General features: G+C 43.0%; 1 protein-coding gene across 1 annotated transcript in view; it reads left to right on the plus strand.

The window, feature by feature from the left end:
• ADAMTS19 (ADAM metallopeptidase with thrombospondin type 1 motif 19) overlaps positions 1-20,085 on the plus strand; it is a 1,315,906-nt gene that overhangs the window by 1,035,911 nt on the left and 259,910 nt on the right. Inside the window, exon 15 of the mRNA XM_078675613.1 lies at positions 17,556-17,676. Coding sequence (XP_078531739.1) covers positions 17,556-17,676 — 121 coding nt within the window. The remainder of the gene's footprint in view (positions 1-17,555; positions 17,677-20,085) is intronic.

The raw sequence follows: 20,085 nt of genomic DNA on the forward strand, positions 1-20,085 counted from the left end.
AACTCATCACCAACCTGCCCGTCACCAATCAAGATGACCTCTTGACCAGATGAAAGATCATCACCAGCGAAGGAACAGTATCAATTGTGCAGACAATCTACTCTGGCACCCCATCGGTCCCTTACCTCACCATACATTCAACCTTGGTGCATCACCAATCAGTATATATATAAACCAATGGGCGAGTAAGGGAATCTATTCACAAAGGTGAATGGAGAGTACTCCTAGTCCCCTGGACTAAATATCTAAAAAACATGAGAGGAGTACCACCAAGAAGTGCTCAAGGAGCAGTCTGAGTGGGATCACTATAGTAGAAGAAGAGAGTCCTTCTTTTGTTTATAAACCCCTCACTCACCAACCTGGTTGGTGACATGCTTCATCATCGGGGTCCACCCTGATAGCCGAGTGCCATCAGGGTGTGCTTCGACACCTGGATTACAGTGGAGCTGGTATTTGTGTGAATGGTGCAAAAAATAATGTTAAAAAATGTCCTGTTATAACTTATGTGAAAAATAATTTTATTCTAAAGCTACTGGACAAAGTTAAAATAGGTGTATAGATGCAGGTAAGGTTTGTTATGACCAAGTGTATCTGTATGTGAGAGGTCTACATGTTTCAACCCGTGGATGGAAAATGCCGGGTTTCCTTCAGGACCAGAGGAAAATGGGTGGCCAGGGCACACTAACGCGCTGCCAGTCCTAGATTCCTTCAACCTACTGACAAAAATCTGTAGTAGGAAAGTGTCTCGTTCCCAAATGGGCGAGAAAAATGCAAAAAAACTCCTGTTCCGGGTCTTAAGGCTTCACGGGGTGGAGGGAAGGTTGGCCTCTGTTATGGACATACTAGTTTCGCAGAGGTAATGTGGCTAGGTACCTACTCGCCTCTCCTTGCCGCATCACCAATCAGCACAACAGTCACCCACATCCTGAACACCTTCACCACCTTCCCCAAAATACACAGCAGACTACTCATTCCTCAAGAAACCTTCAGCTGACACAAGCCAAATGGCCAACGATCTGGCTATCTCCCTTCTTCCCTGCCAAGTGAAAGTTATCAATAAGACCATCAACAGTCAGCTCACCTCGAGCGCCACCACCTCGTTTGCTACATCCAATCAGGATTCAGAAAAAAAGAGTTGAATTTAACAAATAAAAAGGCACCAAAATGGCAAAAGAGCAATCAGGGGAACAGAAGATATTTGTTTTTAAAGTTTTAGGTAGAAATAGCACCAAAATGTGCTAACAACCCGTGATAGTCTATAGCCATGGTATACCAGGACCTAGTCACAATTTCAGACTGAACCTGATGGAGCGTGGGTTGAATACATCAACCAGGTTTGTCATGTTCAACAGTTTTACCTTCTGAATTAGTCTTTTTAGCCCCATCAAAGAGCAGAAGTACACCTCTAAGGCCTCCAGGACCCCAGAGGAGGGCATTTCGAGTCTCTTAGGGTACCGGACAGGCCAACAGCATAGACCGTAACATTCATTTGACACTCGTCAGCTGGCCACTTTATGGAAAAATGCCTCCAGCAGCTTGTTATGTCCCTGTAGCCACACAGGATGTCAGTCAACTGACCTTTGGAGTAGATAATTGTTGCCCTGTGTACAAGTAGGAGCAGGTCGGGTGCTTCAGGGCTCCACACAGGTCACAGACAGCAGATGTAGTCCACTTTTGTTAGTCAGCTGGTCCAGAAGTATTCTGCAGGGCTCATTAAAGAGCCACATTTATGCCTGACAGCAGAAGGTGGGTGGAGATGACTCCTACGCACTCCCTAAGCAATAGGGTAAAAGCTCCTGGGTATAACGATACCCACTTTTTCATTATTTCCTGTTTGCCTTACTGCAAACACACTCCATATGTCAGGGCATTTTTACGATGAGAAAGGTCTTCAGCCACACTGAATTTGGGCTCTCAGGGCTAGGTGTGTGTGTGTGTGTGTGTGTGTGAGAGAGTCATTGGGAAATCACCAGTATCCTCCCACATCTAACACAAAAATCTAGTTTGAAGCATGCACTATACCCACAACAAATCCAGAGACAGAAGTCTGGTAGGACAAATGCAGGATCCTTCAGATAACAGACTTGATACAGAAGAATTATCTTGAAATCCTGTTCTATCCCTTTCAAGTGTGCCCCAAGTGTTACATGTGGCTCAACAGACCAGTAAGGCAGGATTTGACAGTGTGGTATCACAGGAAGCATAAAGCCTGCACGAATTTAGAGGAGTGATTTATGACCATTCAGGCCAGCCTTTTTGCTCCAGGAAGTTATTTAATACCCCTTTCACACATATTCTAAGCTGAGCCTGGGCTGGGAGATGTTTAGGAGTTAATGCAAATTAGCCTCCACCTCAGGCAGGGCACAGGTAACTTTCTAAAAGCTACTTTCTCTTAATATTCATTCAAAATCAAACTTCACCATTAAATTAGATTTTTAGTAACTATTAAAAATAGAGGTTTAATTATTTTTCTAGCTGGTCCCTTTCCCGAGTTACAAGTTTTACTATTTTAATCAGCACTCTGGTTTTCTACAAAGGACAGCTAGGCCTGCAACAGTGAAAATAGCTTAATGGGCCTTGTCACTGTATGGACATAGGTTTATTCATTTTCCACATGTCCCTCTTTTAAATACATGCACCATACATTGTGGGCTACAAGACTTACATAGAGGTGACTTACTGATATTTAAAAGGGAGGTTCTTACCTGACAAAAGAGTTATTGGAACAGATTACAATGTAGCACTCAGGCTACATAGGACAGCCTGAAGCCATGTTTACACTACAGTGGATGTTGCAATTGGTGCTGCAGCCCACAAGAAGCATTTCACTTACAGGCCCTAAGAGCAATTTCTACCCCATATACTAAGGACTTACACACAAGTTTAATATGCCAAGTAGGAATAGGTCAATTTTACCATGTCTAAAGATGAGCACCAGCACTCTACTCCTGGTTAACAAGAGTAAAAGGCACAGGATTCTAAACCAGCAAAGCGGGCAGAGTACAAATCTGGTGTGACCACGCAGAACAACATCGATTTCCTGCAATTGCTGATTACCTTTGCATTAAAAACATTAACATTGTACCTCTGTGTACTGCTGAAATGTACTGAGAGCAACCAGATTTATAGCACAACATGCCACACTTGTGTTAATCTGGCCATTTTATGTTGTATTATCTGTCATGCATATACATTAATGTTCAAAACCTTGTATCCGTTCCAAAAACATAGAGCAAACGGTAGTGTTGTTTCCGAAGATCTTGTGAGTGGCTCTTGAGGGTGGGGCCTTATATTTGGTAAAATATTATTAATTACTTACCCTATATCATTGCAGAATATTTAACGTGTGTTAAGGAGTTGTGTCATGCCTATTGGTATTCTTGAAATTTGAGTGGTATCAACATGTTGACTTACACTTTCTATTTTTTTACAAACCGTTTTATTGACTTTTAATCAAACTGGTGCTAAACTCGCTGCTATCCACCAACAGAATTGAGGCATGCCAGTCAATTACTGTATCTTTTCTAGCGGGACAACTTGCCCACGTCCCTAAAGGGAGTATGGGCAGGACCTTCACACAAATGTATCTATACAAATGACATTAATCATCACTAAAGTACAGTTCTCCTATGTCTTCCTCAGGCCTTCCAACCAAAAACCCCTTAGTGTTCAGTCTATTCAGTACTCTTCCAGGGCTCCATATTTTCATAAACCTCTGTATGCAGCCCCATGCCTGATACACTGATTTTTCAGCAATCCTCTACTAATCTAGATTAGACTCCCAGGCACTCAGCATTGGGATTGCCTCCCACCCCCACAATCTGCTCACATCACTTCTTGCAACCATCACGGTGGTATATCAGAAGAGGAGCTTGTAACAGTCCAGGGTTTGTTCCCCTCATAGGCGCAGAGTCAGCAACTGCAGGGCGAGCTCCAGTGTAAGGTCCAGGATTACCGAGAGCTGTCAGCCTTTTTGCCCCAGCATTCCTGGATCTTGGAGTAGCCCCAGACTGTAATTACCAGAGTGTCTGTCTTTCTTCAACCTCTTAAATAGAGGTCCATTGTGGCCCTACCCATATGAAACAATGTAGTCCTTGTGAAGTAGGCTCTGTGTAGTATTTTCAATTGGATTTGTTGGAATCCCTGTTTTATGGCTAGTGGATCACCAATAACCATCTTCCAGACTGCCTAGGTGCCTTTTACCATTTATCCCTACGAATGTCAAGGGAGAGACTATTTTGTAGGTGTGTGGAATAGAGTCAGGACACTGTGTAGCTAGTCAAGGGAGCCCTCAATACCCTATACTCTGAGGGGTTTCATCCGGTTCCTCTTCATCTTTGCAGAAGATACCATAATTTCTGGTATCTAAGGTATCGGCCACCTGATAACTCATATTGCTCCTGCAGCTCAGTGAGTGCTATTATCTCATTCTCTTACCAAATTTCACCCAGCTGGGAAAATCACAGCAGATCCCATTTTCTGTGACCCTCTATATTTTGTAGTCCCCTCAGTGAATCAATATAGCCCTATAGCCCAGTGGCTTGATAGCCCTGTACCATAACATGACCACCACCACTGTAGGTGTCAGCAATAACTCATCCCATTTTCACTATATAGTCAACAGACATTTCGCTCTGGGTACATAGACCACCTATTGTCCATCACTGGGGGTTCTTGATGAGAGGAGAAGGCACGGTCATTAATCCCATGGAGTTGTATCACCCAATAAATATACGCAGTTCAGTGAGGGCCATTTCTTTCTTAAAAAGATTAGACATTTATTCTTCCTTCCAGAATATTAAAAGGAAACCAGATCGGTCACCAAGTTGGGTGGCACAAGAGAACTCTAGGATTTGTCTGCTCTTACTCTAGACCTAATTTCAGTGCTTTTTAGCAAGGGAAGTCAGGTTCCCTCTCTTGATGCCACCCCTCCCCATATTCTGTTACAAGGTTTGGAATACAGCTTTCCAGTCCTACTGGACCTACTTAAGCTTTCATTATCTAGTGGTTTAGTTCCTCCTGTTTGGAAATATACACTTGTAAAATCCATGTTAAAAAGTCTAAACTTAATCCACTTTGTTTAGTGAATTATAAGCCAATTACATTGCAGACAGGGTTTCAACCACAGCACAGCACTGAAACAGCACTTTTGGCACTAGTTGATGAGCTTAAGATGTTGTTGGATCTTAAGGGGACAACTGCTATTATACTTCTTGATCTTAGTGCTGCGTTCGACACAGTAGATCACAGAATTTTTATTAACAATTATGGATTTACAGACAGTACTTTAAAATATCTTACTTGGGGCAAGAAAGTCTGATTTGCATATGGCTAGGTCCAAACTGAGGTGGCATGGTCAACAAAAGAATGATGGATAAAACTCAGATCCTTGTGATTGGGTGTAAATGTTTGCATTGTTTAGCAATCCGTCCATCAATTGTTCCTTTGGGTTTTAAAATATCTTACATCATTTCTTGAGAATAAAACTTTCTAGGCATTTGACAAATACTGCTACTCTGACACCTTCCCCCTGAAATGAGGAGCTCTTGGCTGGTCTGCGTTCAGTCCCATGCTTTTTAATCTCTACATGCACTTGCACATGCACATGCACATGCTACTTGCTAAGATTGTCCAATCATTGGGATGTCAATCATTTCCTATGCTAATGACACCCAATCAGTGTTTTTCTCTTACCTGAGCAGGGGCCACAATCTCCACGCATTTGTCTATGACAGGAGAAGGTAGCTAGCTGGATGGTCAGCTGCTGCCTTAACTCGATTGGGACAAAACAGAGACTATGATGTTAGGCAACAATCTGAACTTCCAGTCTCTATCAGGCTGGCCTTATAGGCACTGCCCCCACCCAAAAAAATTAATTACAAGTTTGGGGTATGGCTAGATAACTCTCTTTCAATGAAAGCCCAAGCAAGGGAACACTCGGCCAGTTGGTATGGCCTTCACAGAATGCTTCAATTGAACAATGGGTAAAATTCAAGGCTCAGTGCATGGCACATTGAGCACTTGATGTGAAAGTTCCACCCTTACTATGAGGCTTAATGTTGCTGTACACTCCCGGTAGAATCCTGAGGTTGACTAATACACAACTCGTGAGAGCTACCCAAATTCGTAGAATGAGAAGTGGTGGCATTCTTTTTCCTAACTCATTCCCAAACTTTGGAACTCCCTGCCTAATAGCTTAAGCTTAATGGCCAAAAAACATACTTTCAGAAAGCACTTGAAAACTTTGAAAGGAAGCCCCTATGCTGTTTGTGTTGGGAGCTCCATACTCAGGCCATCGCTTTTCTCTGGGACATCCATAAGGTGCACATTATTACCTTGGGAGCGTCTCTCTGCATTTTCAACCTATCTTATTGATGTTCAATGGTCCTCTCAAAGGTACAAATCATCAAATCACTTTCTGTAACCTTAGGTTCCATTTGTGCCAGGGTGCTCTCAGTTTTCCCCACTCTATCTGCCAATTTCTTGTAGTCCATCTGCAGTAATCCTAGATCCAAGGCCACTGCATTGATCTTTTGTTCCAAGGTGGTTTTTGTGTCCTCAAAGGCTGCTAAGATTGTTGCTTTATGTGCGTTCAGTCCTTGATCCATGCCCTGTTGTCCCCAGCTACCTACATCCTCTCTTTGCTGGGGGGAGGGGTTCTGTAGCCACTACCATCTTAAGTGCTTTAATGCTCACTATTCTGCCATGGACAGGAGAGGTCCGCAGCCTTATTTATTCCTCAACCAGGTATAGAGGTGTGGGTCTGAGATGTTGCGGTCACTCAGGGTTTCAAGCTGTCCTCTGACCTCTACCACGGCCAGGCAGCCATACAGAGGGGCATGTTGATCACTCCCATCAATGTTAGCCACCCTCCCAAGGCCCCGGTGGGCCAGTTAGCCAACCCCACCAGCCTGTGTAAGGGGACGGCCCCACCATGGTTGTCAGCTCAGCTGCCTAACATGCACAAGTACACTCTGCCTGCCTTTGGCTCTCAGCATTCAGGGGCCCGCTCTATTGCGGTGCAGTGGCCCACCTTCTGTAGGGATTACTTGGATGTAGATATCCCTAGAGGGTCTCCTCATGCCAGTTAATCACTGTTTCGGTTCTGGGAGACTGTATCCCACACCTCATCATGATTCTCCCCTCAGGGCAGTGTGGAAATCCATGTGGGCTGCTGTCAAAGATCCCCTGCATGCCCCGAAAAAAGGTGCCTTACCCTCTCGGCTCCACGGTACCTGGAGAGCAGTTGCAGCAACTCCTTTACCTGTATCCTGGAAGTACAGGACTCCTTTGCCCCCCCTGGCCTTGAGATGGTCTGCCTCGCTCCATCACTTGTGGCCGTGGCCGGCACCACCCTCTCGGTCGTCACCTTTCCATGGTCTGCTCTGCCAAGTTTTTTGTCTGGCTCAGCTTCTCTAGGCCCAGGGAGGTGAAAGTTGCCCCCCTTAGAGCAGCAGTGTCGCTGTGGTCGGTGTTCAGCCACCGAGATGGGGATGCCTGGCCCTCTTCAGTTTGCAACCGTGGTCTTATCTGCTGCCTGCACTGTGCTCGGGGGCCTGCAGCAAGACTCATGATCCGCTCCACTGTTCACCTAGTGAGTCCCACTCTCTATCCAGTTGGTAAGCCACCCAAGGGCTTGAGGATGATTGTCTTCATGGGGCTAACGTGCTGGCTTTCTCGGCTCATGCAGCAATCTTAGTCAACAGTTAGCTCCACCACCCGTTTACACTTTCTGGGGCATCAGCTTGTTCAGGGTCTCTTGTCCTTTTAATTTTTTTGATTGCTACATATGTCTTCCAAAGCTGTCTTGTCTGAAAGACAAATTATCAAATTTGTGAAAAGATTGAGAATTTTTTCATGGTAAAATTATTATTCACAATTGTGTGAAAATATATCTCATTCATTTACTAGCATCACAAATAAGTTAATTTTATTGTGACTAATGTCTGTTAATACCCTTATTACCTAGACCTTTTTAGACCCTCACAAACAGATATTCACTTCTATGCATTTCAGTAGGACAAAATGCAAAGCCTTTTCAGCAAAATCAATGCACGTTATGGTTTGTCGAACTTTGCACCTGCATAGTAAAATGAAATAACATCCCACCTAACATATGATTTCAAGCTAAATACCCGAAATTCCATGGGCTGCTTACAATAGCAATATTATCCACGCATAAATAGTCTCCTAGTCAGTTATTGACTCAGGTAATAAAGGCACCTCAGATTCACTTGTGGCACTTATAGTAGCAAAATATTGTGGCTAAAATATTTTCTGACAAAAATATTGTATCCTAAATATGCTTTACAAAATGATTTCCCAGTGGAGCAAATATGAGAAAAGTCTGCACCCAACGAAGAATTTTTATTCTAGATGATACATAGACCACAATACTTATGTCAGGTGTCATTTATGCTATTTAAATTGCACATAGAGCACCCCAGCATCTCTGACCTGAATCTGTTAATAAATATTTGGGAGTGTCCATGTATCAAACATTTATGTGTGTAATGTCTTATGCGCATACTTTTCATTAACATTCATTCAAAACAATTCTGAATACGACAAACACCTATGCAGTGCAACTTTATGTGGAGGTATAAAATGCATATTGGGCCCAATTCAGGTTTTTTCTTACTCCAGACATATGTTTGCAATGCTCATGCATTTTCTGAAGTAAGATACTCTTAATCACAGTCTTTTCCACTAAACATGTTTATTTGTGACTACACATGAGTATGTCATATCTAGGGCTATGGTAAGGAACCACGAAGCACATAAAAGTCTTGGTGAATTTGTCGTACAATTCAGTCATTTGAAATTGTTCTGAAAGCTTTCGCAGGAATTTGCCTGCAGGTTTGTTTTAAACTGTTCCTTACAAGACCAGTTCTACAATATTGTCATCTTGTTCTTTTGAACATGAAAAATGTTCAGTTCGATTCCGTCTAGAATCTAGATGCTCTGCTCTGTTGTTGAAGAAAAAAACATAGGGAAATGCCTCACTAAAAAGACCTGGAGGGTCAATTTTCTGGTCAGATTGCTGGGTGATATTGTATGTATTTCTTTGTGTATTAGCCAAGATATGCTGAAGACAACTCTATTTGGCCTAGAAGACATTGAAATCTGACTACAGTGGGGGAGCATTTGAACTTTTCCCTGATACTTTGTTGCCAGTTTGTTGCACCACATTGCCGAGCAGCTCACGCGGCGCCTACGCTGCCAACGCCTGGAGACGCTTATAACGTGGACAGGGCTCCCGCAGCACGGGAGCCTCTGAACTTTTGCTGGATACTTTGTTGCTACTTTGTTGCCGCCGGACCACATTGCCCAGCAGCTCACGTGGCGCCTACACCGCCAACGGAGGGGGAGAGCGCATGGAGGCGCTTATAACGCGGACAGGGCTCCCGCAGCGTGGGAGCCTTTGAACTTTTCCCTGATACTTTGTTGCCACCGGACCACATTGCCCAGCAGCTCACACAGTGCCTACGCCACCAACGGAAGGGGTGAGATCCCGGAGGCGCTTATAACGTGGACAGGGCTCCCGCAGCACGGGAGCCTCTGAACTTTTGCTGGATACTTTGTTGCTACTTTGTTGCCGCCGGACCACATTGCCCAGCAGCTCACGTGGCGCCTACACCGCCAACGGAAGGGGAGAGCGCCTGGAGGCGCTTATAACGCGGACAGGGCTCCCGCAGCGTGGGAGCCTTTGAACTTTTCCCTGATACTTTGTTGCCACCGGACCACATTGCCCAGCAGCTCACACAGTGCCTACGCCACCAACGGAAGGGGTGAGATCCCGGAGGCGCTTATAACGTGGACAGGGTGGGTGTGATGCGAGCAGGTGCGCCCGTGCCAAGGGCCTGCCCATCTGAGCCCATCAGAGGCTGAAGGAGGCCAGGCTGGGCCATGTCATTGTCATATTCCGATCTAGTAGAGTTTTGTGGATCCTTGTTTGGCATTAAGACCAAGGTATGAGGGTATAAGGTGGTCACTATAACGAGCACTAATAGCTGTAAACGGCACCGTAAATAAGGACCAAGCGTAAAACATTAACAGGTCAGGGTGTGGCGGGGACTTTGGATGCGTTCTTGTTGAGGGCAGAGTCAGCCCTTATTCCCGAAATTGCACTTACCGGGCGTAGACTATCGTTAGAGCTAGAATTCCCCCCCCCCAAGTCAGCCTGCGACTTCTGGCCGTGCTGAGCTCATTAAATTTCAACTTAATTTTTCCTCGACTAATGAGTTGCATATTCATATACCTGACTTAGGGCTAGATGTAGGTAAATGTTATTTACCGATTCATAAATACCGAATTTTATCGATTCGCTATTTATGAATCGGTAAATATGAAGGGGGGAGATGTAGGTATTTCCAGATGTTGAAATACCGATTCGGTATTTCCTATTGATTCCTATGGGCTGTGAAGCCCATAGGAATCAATGGGAAATACCGATTCGGTAATTAGTGAATCGGTAAATACCGAATTCTGCAAGGGTGCAGGGGGTGTCACTTTGTTACCCTCTTGCACCCCAAATACAGGCATGTGTGCCATGTGGCACACAGACATGCCCTAAGGGCATGTCTGTCTGTCACATGGCATAGGTGTGCATGCACACATGCGCATGCACACCTGGATTCGGTATTTTACCACCCAATTGAATTGGGTGTTAAAATACCGAATCTGTATTGCCTTTGGGACTCAGAAGAGTCCCACCTACATTTGGATTTACCGAATCGGTAAAATTACTGATTCGGTATTTTACAGAATCGGTAAATATACCAAATCGGTAAATTTACTGATTCTGTAAAATAAATGCCCCTACATGCCAATTCTTAAATACCGGTCGGTAACGGCCGAAATCGGCCGTTACCGACCGGTATTTAGGCTCCTACATCTGGCCCCTAAAGACTACTGATGTGCCCAAGATAAGTGACACCTCAACCAGGCCAAAAGTTACATTTAACCAGAGGAGTAGTCCCGCAACCCAGTCTAAAAAAAGAAAGGGGCAGGGTTCTAACAGGCAATCTCACCCCCTACCAAAAAGAGGCTGCAAAATTAAAATTGTGGAGGAGGAGGAGGGTAATTGTCCGAAAATTAACCAGACTCATAAGGATTTCACCCCAAAAACCCTAACCTTAACCCGACCTCAGTATAATGACAATGGGGAGTTTTGGACAAAAATGAGTGAGGTTGTGTCAGCTTTATTGAATCTGCTGATTCAAAAGCTATCCCAAATGGAAGCGAGCATCGATAAATTAGAAAAGCTCACAGGTAGTACTCTGCCACATCTGACTAATACATGTCAATGTAGAACCACGTCTGCCCTGCCTAACAGGATTGGGGGCTCTATGACTATTCAGTCTGATATTCCAGGTCCTGGAACAGTGAAAACATCTCAAACTGTCTCATTGGACCCTTTATTCAATCGCCATAACATGGCGGGTCCTGGAAGGCCGCATATATGTGATGCATCTGTTAGCAGCAATCAAGTAGACACAGCACAGTGTCCACCGACTATACAAGAGCCGCTGCTGAACATTCAAAAAGAACCCCTCCCTGACAGACATAATTATGTACGTAGGGAGGGGGCCCAGACATCTAATGTTCCATGACAACAAAATCAACCCCTGAGAGGCCTGTCCTGCTCAAACATATTACATCTTCCCCAGAAGCAATGCCTTGTACCATCGTGTTGGCCAATGTCTCTCTTTTGCCACATGGAACCAGGGAACATTGGTCAACACTGAGAAACAAATCACTGCATGTGTTAAGTGCAAGAACGGGATTATCAAACCCGCTTTTTTCAGGGTTCAAGATGGCTCGGCGGATCGGTTGGATAGGTAGATCCAAAAAGTCAATAGAGGGTGACTGTGTAGTATTAACATTTGGGTCACCAGACCTGGTTCAAACAATATTAGACAAGGCGGGCAACTGGGCAATTAAATATACGGGGATTAACATTATACCCCTGGGTTATTTCTACAAACCACATGGCCTCCCACAGCGTATACCAGAGGCGGACGGAGACTGGGGGTTGAGATAACATAGGTATGCCATTCAAGTTAACAACTATTATTATGTTTTCAATACCTTAGATAATAATGACTGACTTAAGCCATCAAATGGGGGTCTAAATGTTGGTGTGGGTATTTCCAGAGGCACCATGGTAGTAGTACCTCCTATTGATTGCATTGCAGCACAAGAGACTGTAGTTCCTAGGTTGCTTCACATGACAATCGAAAGGGAATCCTTTGAGAGTGGTCTCAGGAGTAGCACATTAGTTAACCTCTTGAGATCTATGTGAATTACTAACCCTGGTCCAAGCTCTAGTCCCCCCCACCCCCCCTTTGAGCTTGCCTGCCCTGAGAACTACGCCTTGCGGCGATTGCTCTCCATGTAAGACATCTCCTGGAACATTGCAGGGCTGCATAGTAAGATGAATAATCAAATGTGGTGTAATTTTATCTATTTCAAATAAACTTGCATCGGACAAACTAGACCTTCTACTGGGGAGTAGCTACTATCAGCTGGTAAAATTGCATCAAAATATGACCCATTGTACTATTCTGGTTAACTTTTATAACAACATCCCCCCAGATAACTTAGGTAATGTCATACTAAAATTTGGCAGCAAAATCAACTCATTCATCAATACCAGTGGAAAAGAGAATATGATAATTTGTGGGGTGATTTTAATTTTGCGACAAGTCCACACAAGGATAGCAGGATTTGTGGTAACATCGATGAAGAGGGCATACGTAGTCCCCATTTTTGTCACACTATGATGGGGGAGTTGTTTAACAAGCTGATTGTGAGCACCGAGCTTGTCTTCGTGAACAGCCTATTGGTTAGACCCTTTCCTATGCCTTTAACATTTAACGGAAGAGGTCTATCCTCAACAGTAGATTATATATTGGTCTCACTTAACCACGCAAACAGGCTGAATTCTTTTAAGGTGAGTGACATTCCTATGAGTGACCACTTCCCGTTATGCCAAGAAGTCAACTTGCCATCACATAGGTTTGCCAGAGTTGATAATGTTGTAGAAATGGCTGGAAAAGTAACACTTAATAGAACCAATGGGTACACCTTGCGGTGGACAAAGGTCGATCCTGAAGTTGTTACAAAACAACTAGTAACAAAATGTAAAACAGCCATTGAAAACTTCCTGAGTGAATCAGCCCCACAAGATGGTTTTTTACCCTCTTTTCAACAAATTGCGGCTGGGGTCAGGAAGTTATTATTGGTGCAATTTAGCAATAAGGTTAAAAAACAGGGGTGGCTTACCACAAAACGTACACGGGCACTCACCAATTTAAAACAGGAGTTGCGCAAGCAACCCAGAAACTTTATTAAGGTCAGGCAGGCAAGACTAGAGTATAGATTGGCCCTCAAAGAAAGAAGATGTGCCCAGAGAAGGGAAGCTTGGGAATCCCTTCATAGTGCTGCACAGTTGAAAGACAGTGCTGCCTTTTGGAGAGCAGTAAAAACTCAGTTTTTACAACCCACGGGTGACCCCACAATAGAAATCGCTATATCAAAGGAGCTATGGATTAAACACTTTTCAAAGGTGTATAATGGTCAGTTGAACCCACACTTCCAAGTTAGTGATATGTCAGCGGAGTCCACTGACTATGTAGATCTACAGTTCACCTTGGAAGTACTTGTGGATTTGTTTAAGTCAAGCACCTTGCTCTGGGACCCCCTTATAACACAAGTGATCAATGCTAGTTGTACGGTCCCATTACCAAAAACATGGGTGGAATCCATCGTAGTCCCAATCTTTAAAAAAGGGAACCGAGATGATCCCGGGTGTTACAGGCTGATCTCTCTAATAGATTCTATGGTTAAGGTTGTGGAACGGGTTATTCTGGAACGTCTGCAAGTCTGGGCAGAAGAAAACTCAGATATACAATATGGATTCAGAGAAGGACTTGGAACTACTGAGCAGAGCTTAAATTTGGCTTCATTGGTCGGTAAATATATGCAAGTTAAGAAAGGTTGCTCTTACCGCGGCTTTGATTCAGTAAGATATGATAGGCTGTGGGAGGTCCTTGGAGCTGTCGGGGTTGATCCCCACATTATACTTTTTGTAAGGCGCTTATATAAAGGTGCATCAGCGAGTGAGTGCTTTGGTTTGGCTGGCAAGCTAACACCTGTTTTCCCTGGTAAGAGGGGTGTGTGACAAGGCTGTGTGCTGGCCCCCTTTCTTTTTAACTGGTATGTTAATGTATTGTGCCAAGCTCTCCTCAGGAATAATCAAGATTTTCCCTCTGTGAATGGATGCCCCATGCCTACTCTCCTTTATGTAGATGACACAGTTTTAATGTCTGGAACTCAAATAGGGCTTCAGAGGGCTGTAGATAGTTTTACTGTTTTTATGAAGGACCTTGGCCTTACCACTAACATTTCTAAGATTTTCACTATGAGTTGTGGCTGTGGGATTCAGTTAATGAAAAGCATGTTTGTGGCCAGACAAAATTTAGCTCAGACAAAAAGTTTTTCCTTCCTGGGTATTTTATTTAACCAAGGTGACTCGTGGACACAAGCTATATTTGCAAATGAACTGTCATTCATTAAGACAACAGCCGCCTTTGCGTCTTTCTCAAGAAAGCTAGTTAGGAAACCGCCAGGTGAGCTTATCCAAATTTATAAGTAGTGAGTTTTAACGGGATAAACCCTAAAAACTATCTGACCTGGGTCAGTCAATCAGGTACGTATGAGGTGGTCAGAGTCTATTTCTTTTCAAAACATCAAATGTCACAACAACATTGTATTTCTCAAATTATAAACAGTCCATAGGTTAGTGCATATTTTATTTTAGCACATAGATTAACGGATACTTAGTATCAATCAATAAGTTCTGGAAAGTGTGGAATCAAACAAAGATACGGAAAAACATCACAATTAATTCAGTGGATCAAATAAACTTATAATCAACAGTGTGAATCCATTCATTGAGAACTCATCATATGTGTAACTTGTGGTTGTCAAAAAATACAACATATTATTCATACAATAATATAGCATCGCGCTCTTAGTGACACAGAAAGAGAGGTAATTAGGTAGGATGGGTGTGATGGGATAGTGGTGGGGACTGGGTAAAGGTGTTGTGACCATAAAACAATCACAGTAAAATGCAGTACACCCTTTACAGTCTAGTTTAGATCAGTAGTTCCGTATTGCTCTTCGACATAGGATTAGTGTTATTCCAATAATTTCTCCTATGTTTAGAGAAGAGATGTGTCTATGTTTCGACCCCTGGTGTAAGGGTTAATGGAAACCTCATGCTGGGGTCTTCTTCAGGACACGAAAAGGGAAAGAGCGCCTACAAATGATACAATTAGAATGAATGTATCTCTACAATAAAAGAGTCTGAGGTACATATGGACTGGGTTGGAAAATAAGTACATACTTTACGTCTGGCCATCCATTGGCCATTAGAGTAGGACCATCTTGGGTTCCTATGGTGAAAATTGTCACCTGCAATTAATTAGAAGGAATGTTGTTACCAGGGGGACCAAGGGCAGTTTCCGGAACTTATTGATTGATACTAAGTATCCGTTAATCTATGTGCTAAAATAAAATATGCACTATACCTATGGACTGCTTTTAATTTGAGAAATACAATGTTGTTGTGACATTTGATGTTTTGAAAAGAAATAGACTCTGACCACCTCATACGTACCTTATCCAAATTTATAAGGCTAAATGCACCACAAATATGATATATGGGGCGGGAGTATGGGGTTTTGCTAACACCCTCCCTATACAAATTGTTGAAAACTCTTTTCTAAGATATACCTTATCAGTGCCAGCCAGCACACCCTCTTATGCCTGTCATGATGAGTTAGGCCTTCCTTCCCTCTCAGACCTCATTAAAATAGAACCAGTTCTCCTATGGCAAAGGATCTGGTCAAAGGATCATCCAAAGCTAAACAGGGAGATCATACAGGACTACCTAAATTGGAAGGGGCCCTAAAGATCCGCTGGATAAAGTATATCCATGATTTCATGAAGGATATTGGGCACCCAGAATACTTTACCGACCCTACTGCCTTACAGGAGTTTTCCAGAAAGGCTCTAGGGAAGGAGTGCCTTGAACTATTGGGTTTAGTAAGAATGACAGGAGAAATGTTAAAACCCAGTGTAAGGCAACATCAGTTAATTATAACTACTACTCAGGTGGAACATTACCTTACATTTGTACCGGGTAGCTTCCACAGATGCTTATTGATCTGGTTTAGACTAAAGACTGGTCACGGGATCTGCCTTTGTGTCTGTGTGACAATCATTTCACACAGTCCACCATCCATCTGGTCTTATTTTGCTAATTTTATGCTGCGTAGAGGAAAGCCTGGATTTTACCAACTTTTGCCCTGCATTAATTAGACTTCAGCTGTTGGAGGATGAACAAACTACCTGGTGCTTAGCCATGTTCTTTAAGAAGGTACTCTTCCAAGGGAACTCGTTTATAACAAATGAAGTATAGCATAGCAAGCTTTTTATATTTTTATGGTTTTATTGCTGTTGTTTTAATAACATCTGATATTTTAATATTAATATGACTGTTGTTTTTAAAATGCGTATATTGTTGTAATAATATATTTTTGTCTTTCTATGTGCATGTATGACTGCTAAAATATCAGTCGAATAAAGCTTTCCTTGACTTGAGCTTGACTACAATGGGAAATATTTTAAACTTGTCTTCAGCCATGCAGTGTACTACTCTGCAAAAACGAACTCCCAAATTACAAGACACAAAAACTGCATGGGTAAAGTACCACCATGTATAGCTCACGAGTACAACTGTTTTTTCAGAGTATTTCAATATTCAGGGAAAGCTTGGTGCAGTCATGTGGATAACGACCCCTTAATAACTTTGAAGGATGTATTAAATAAAGTAGGACCTCTGAATCCAATCGACATTCGACAATCATAAAATCATGTGAGCAATTCCTGTCTGTCTTGTATAATACATCTTCCTACTAAAGCATTTTAAAATAAAAAAAATGTAGTACACAGTTATCGAATTCCTTTACTGAATTACTTTCAATTACATATCTGCATAATTGTCTGCCATTTGATTGGTAAATCACACTTAAAAGTCCTCAATGCCGTTCAAGATATACACCTGTTCCGGAAGGAAGTACATTTAATAATAAATATTTCAGTGATTTGCAAAGAGAAGATAATAAAATCATAATGCATTTTACCCCAGCAATGTAAACTGCAACAATTTAACTAGATATCGATTTCCATATTTCCTCCTCTAAATTTCCATTATTTCTAGTCGGGATCCGCATCATATACAAAGAACGCTATATTGAGATAAAACCACATTTGCTGTGTATAATAACAGGATTAATATTGATTCCTTTGGATAGTTACTAATAACTTGCTGTGCCAGAGTTCAATGTTTAAAGTATAGTACTTATTCTGGGTGACATTCTAATAGGACAATTAAATGCAATACAACAGTTGTATGAAGTATATATGATTAGGCATTGCACATGCCTGAAAGCAATCCTTTCCCTTTCTTTATTTCCTAGAAAGTCGGCTGTGATGGTATATTAGGGTCCATGCTGAGAGAAGATCATTGTGGTGTGTGCAACGGAAATGGAAAATCATGCAAAGTCATCAAAGGAGACTTCAACCACACAAGGGGAACAGGTAAGGCATTCAATTCATGACAAATCATCAAGAGGAAATATTATGAAATACGTAATACAACTTGATCAGCAAAAGTACTAAGAAATTGAAACCACTAGGAGTTACGGTACCAAAGTATATTCCAAAGAAGACTGGAGCTGTTCGTTCTTTTATTTGCAAATTAGTTTGCTTGGTCTCATACTGAAACCTGTTTAATGAGCACTGAACTAACGTTTGCTGACTTCATTTGCATGTGTATTAGGTTTAAGAAGTAAACCATAAAAGCAAATGTTGCACATAAGACAGGAATATAAAAGAAAATGAACATTAATATATACCTTAGGCTTTACACATCTAGTCCCTTGCGAATCCCTTTTAACAGCAAACAAAAAGGTCTCAGAGCCAAGCATAGTAGTAGTGGGGTGTTAAGCTGCTGTAAAAAAAGGACAGTATGCCTGCATTGTGCAAAAATAGCTTGTTTAAGAACAGGTATAAGAAACGCTCGATAGGAAATTAACTAACATTTACAAAAGCATATAAAGTGGTAATAAAAGAAAAATGTGGGCGGCCTTAAGGCACATGTATGATGATGGTAACATTTATTCTCTTCCACTTGTAGAGGGAAGGAATCAACATACCCCCAAACTCCAGCACCATAGCAAGCAGCAGAGATGCACGTTTCATTCTATATATTGATCATGTGTGGAAAACACTTCCTGCTTAGCCTGCTGGCAAAACTGAACACACAAGAAAACTATTTATGAATGACCTCCGTCTATAAGAGAGGAGCTCAGTCCAGCCAGCTGAACTGTCAAAGACCGAGCCTTGGTCATCTGAAGGTGACAACCCATCATAGAAAAATGAAAGGATATAGAGTGGTCTGGCCTGCAAGCATAACAAAAGTCTAAAAATTGGTGCTAAGATAACGATCATCTATGAAGGAGACAAAGCCTTTAAGAATTTTTTTAACCATTTGCTGTCTTGGCCTATCAATTCAGCATTATCTTCATGAAGTAAAGTAGGAATTGCTCTGTTACATACCCGAGGTGGCCTTAGTCCCATCTATCAGGCAGGATTCTAAATCGTTTATGTGCAAAATGAATACAGTAGGGGCTAACACACAGCCATGTCGAACAACCCTGGCCAATTTAACATTTCTGTTTATTCACACTTAGAACTAAAATGAACTCTTTCGGATAAATTAAGGTGTTGTTAAAAAGATAAAATACTCAGATCAACCCAGAAAGAAGACAATCGGGGCTAACGTTTTGGCCGTGGTTGCGTAGTGAAGGCGGGACTCATTGTGGTGCTGACAGATCGCGGTGTAGACGACAAGCCGGTTGCAAGGAGCTGGCATTGGTCAGTCTACACTGCGGTGTGGGATGGGGCATTGTGAGACTTACGAACAGTGCCCCCAAGCCCCAATGCAGAAATGGAAGTTGCCGTCAGTGTGTAACGACAGCGTCAGTGAGACCAGGGTGGCGAAGTAATGCGAGGCGGTGCAGAGTGCGGTGCCCACAGGTCATGGTGCCAGTAGCGGCTCAGTGACGGCTGTAGATGTCTTTGTTGTCGGTGAGACCTGGGTTACGTGCAAGATGTGGACGGTGGCCTCTGCGGTGCCTTCAGGACACAGAGCCAGCGACGTAGTCGGTTGCTTGCCCCCCTCTGTGGCAAATGAAACCACGGTTCCAGAGGTGGTACCCAGAGGTCATTTAAGCCTTTGAGTTCACTGAGACTTCAGAACAGGAGGCAAGCTCTACTTTAAGCCGTTGGAGATACTCAGTACAAGTAAAGAATGTTCATCCCAGTCCTTTCCCTGGCCAAGGCAGAAGTAGCAACTGCAGGTCAACCCAACAAAGCAACACACAGCAAAGGGGCAGTACTCCTCCCAGCAGGTCTTCCAGCTCTTCTTCTTGGCAGGTTCCTTGATTCCAGCGAATTCTAAAGTTCTGGGGTTTGGGCCCCAATATTTATACTGCATTTCTCTTTGTTCTCTGGGGCAGAGAGTGTCTGTGCCCAGCCCAAACCAGTTATGTCCTCTTTGGCCCGACTTCCTGGCAGGAGGTGGAGACAGCATTGTCCAAGGCAGACCAGGCCCATTCAGGTGCAAGGAAATCTCCTCCTAATACTCTAAAATCTGCCCAGGTCAGCACAGCCCGGATTCATATAGGAATGGCAGGACACACCTCTACCCCCCCCCCCCGGAATGGCTGTCTGAAGTAAATGTACATCCCCAGCCCCTGTCACTCCAAAGTCATACAGTCAATCCACAAACCCAACAGAGGCACATAGGATGGCTAGGTAAGAAAATACCTAATTTCTAAAAGTGTTTTTTCAAACACAGAACATAAAGATCATCTTTACTAAAAGATACATTTTTATCTTCTGGGTTCAGGCATACTAAGCCCATTTCCCTATCTTGTCCCAAAT

Source organism: Lissotriton helveticus, chromosome 2_1 (genome assembly GCF_964261635.1).
Source record: "Lissotriton helveticus chromosome 2_1, aLisHel1.1, whole genome shotgun sequence".
NCBI classification, from domain to species: Eukaryota; Metazoa; Chordata; class Amphibia; order Caudata; family Salamandridae; genus Lissotriton; species Lissotriton helveticus.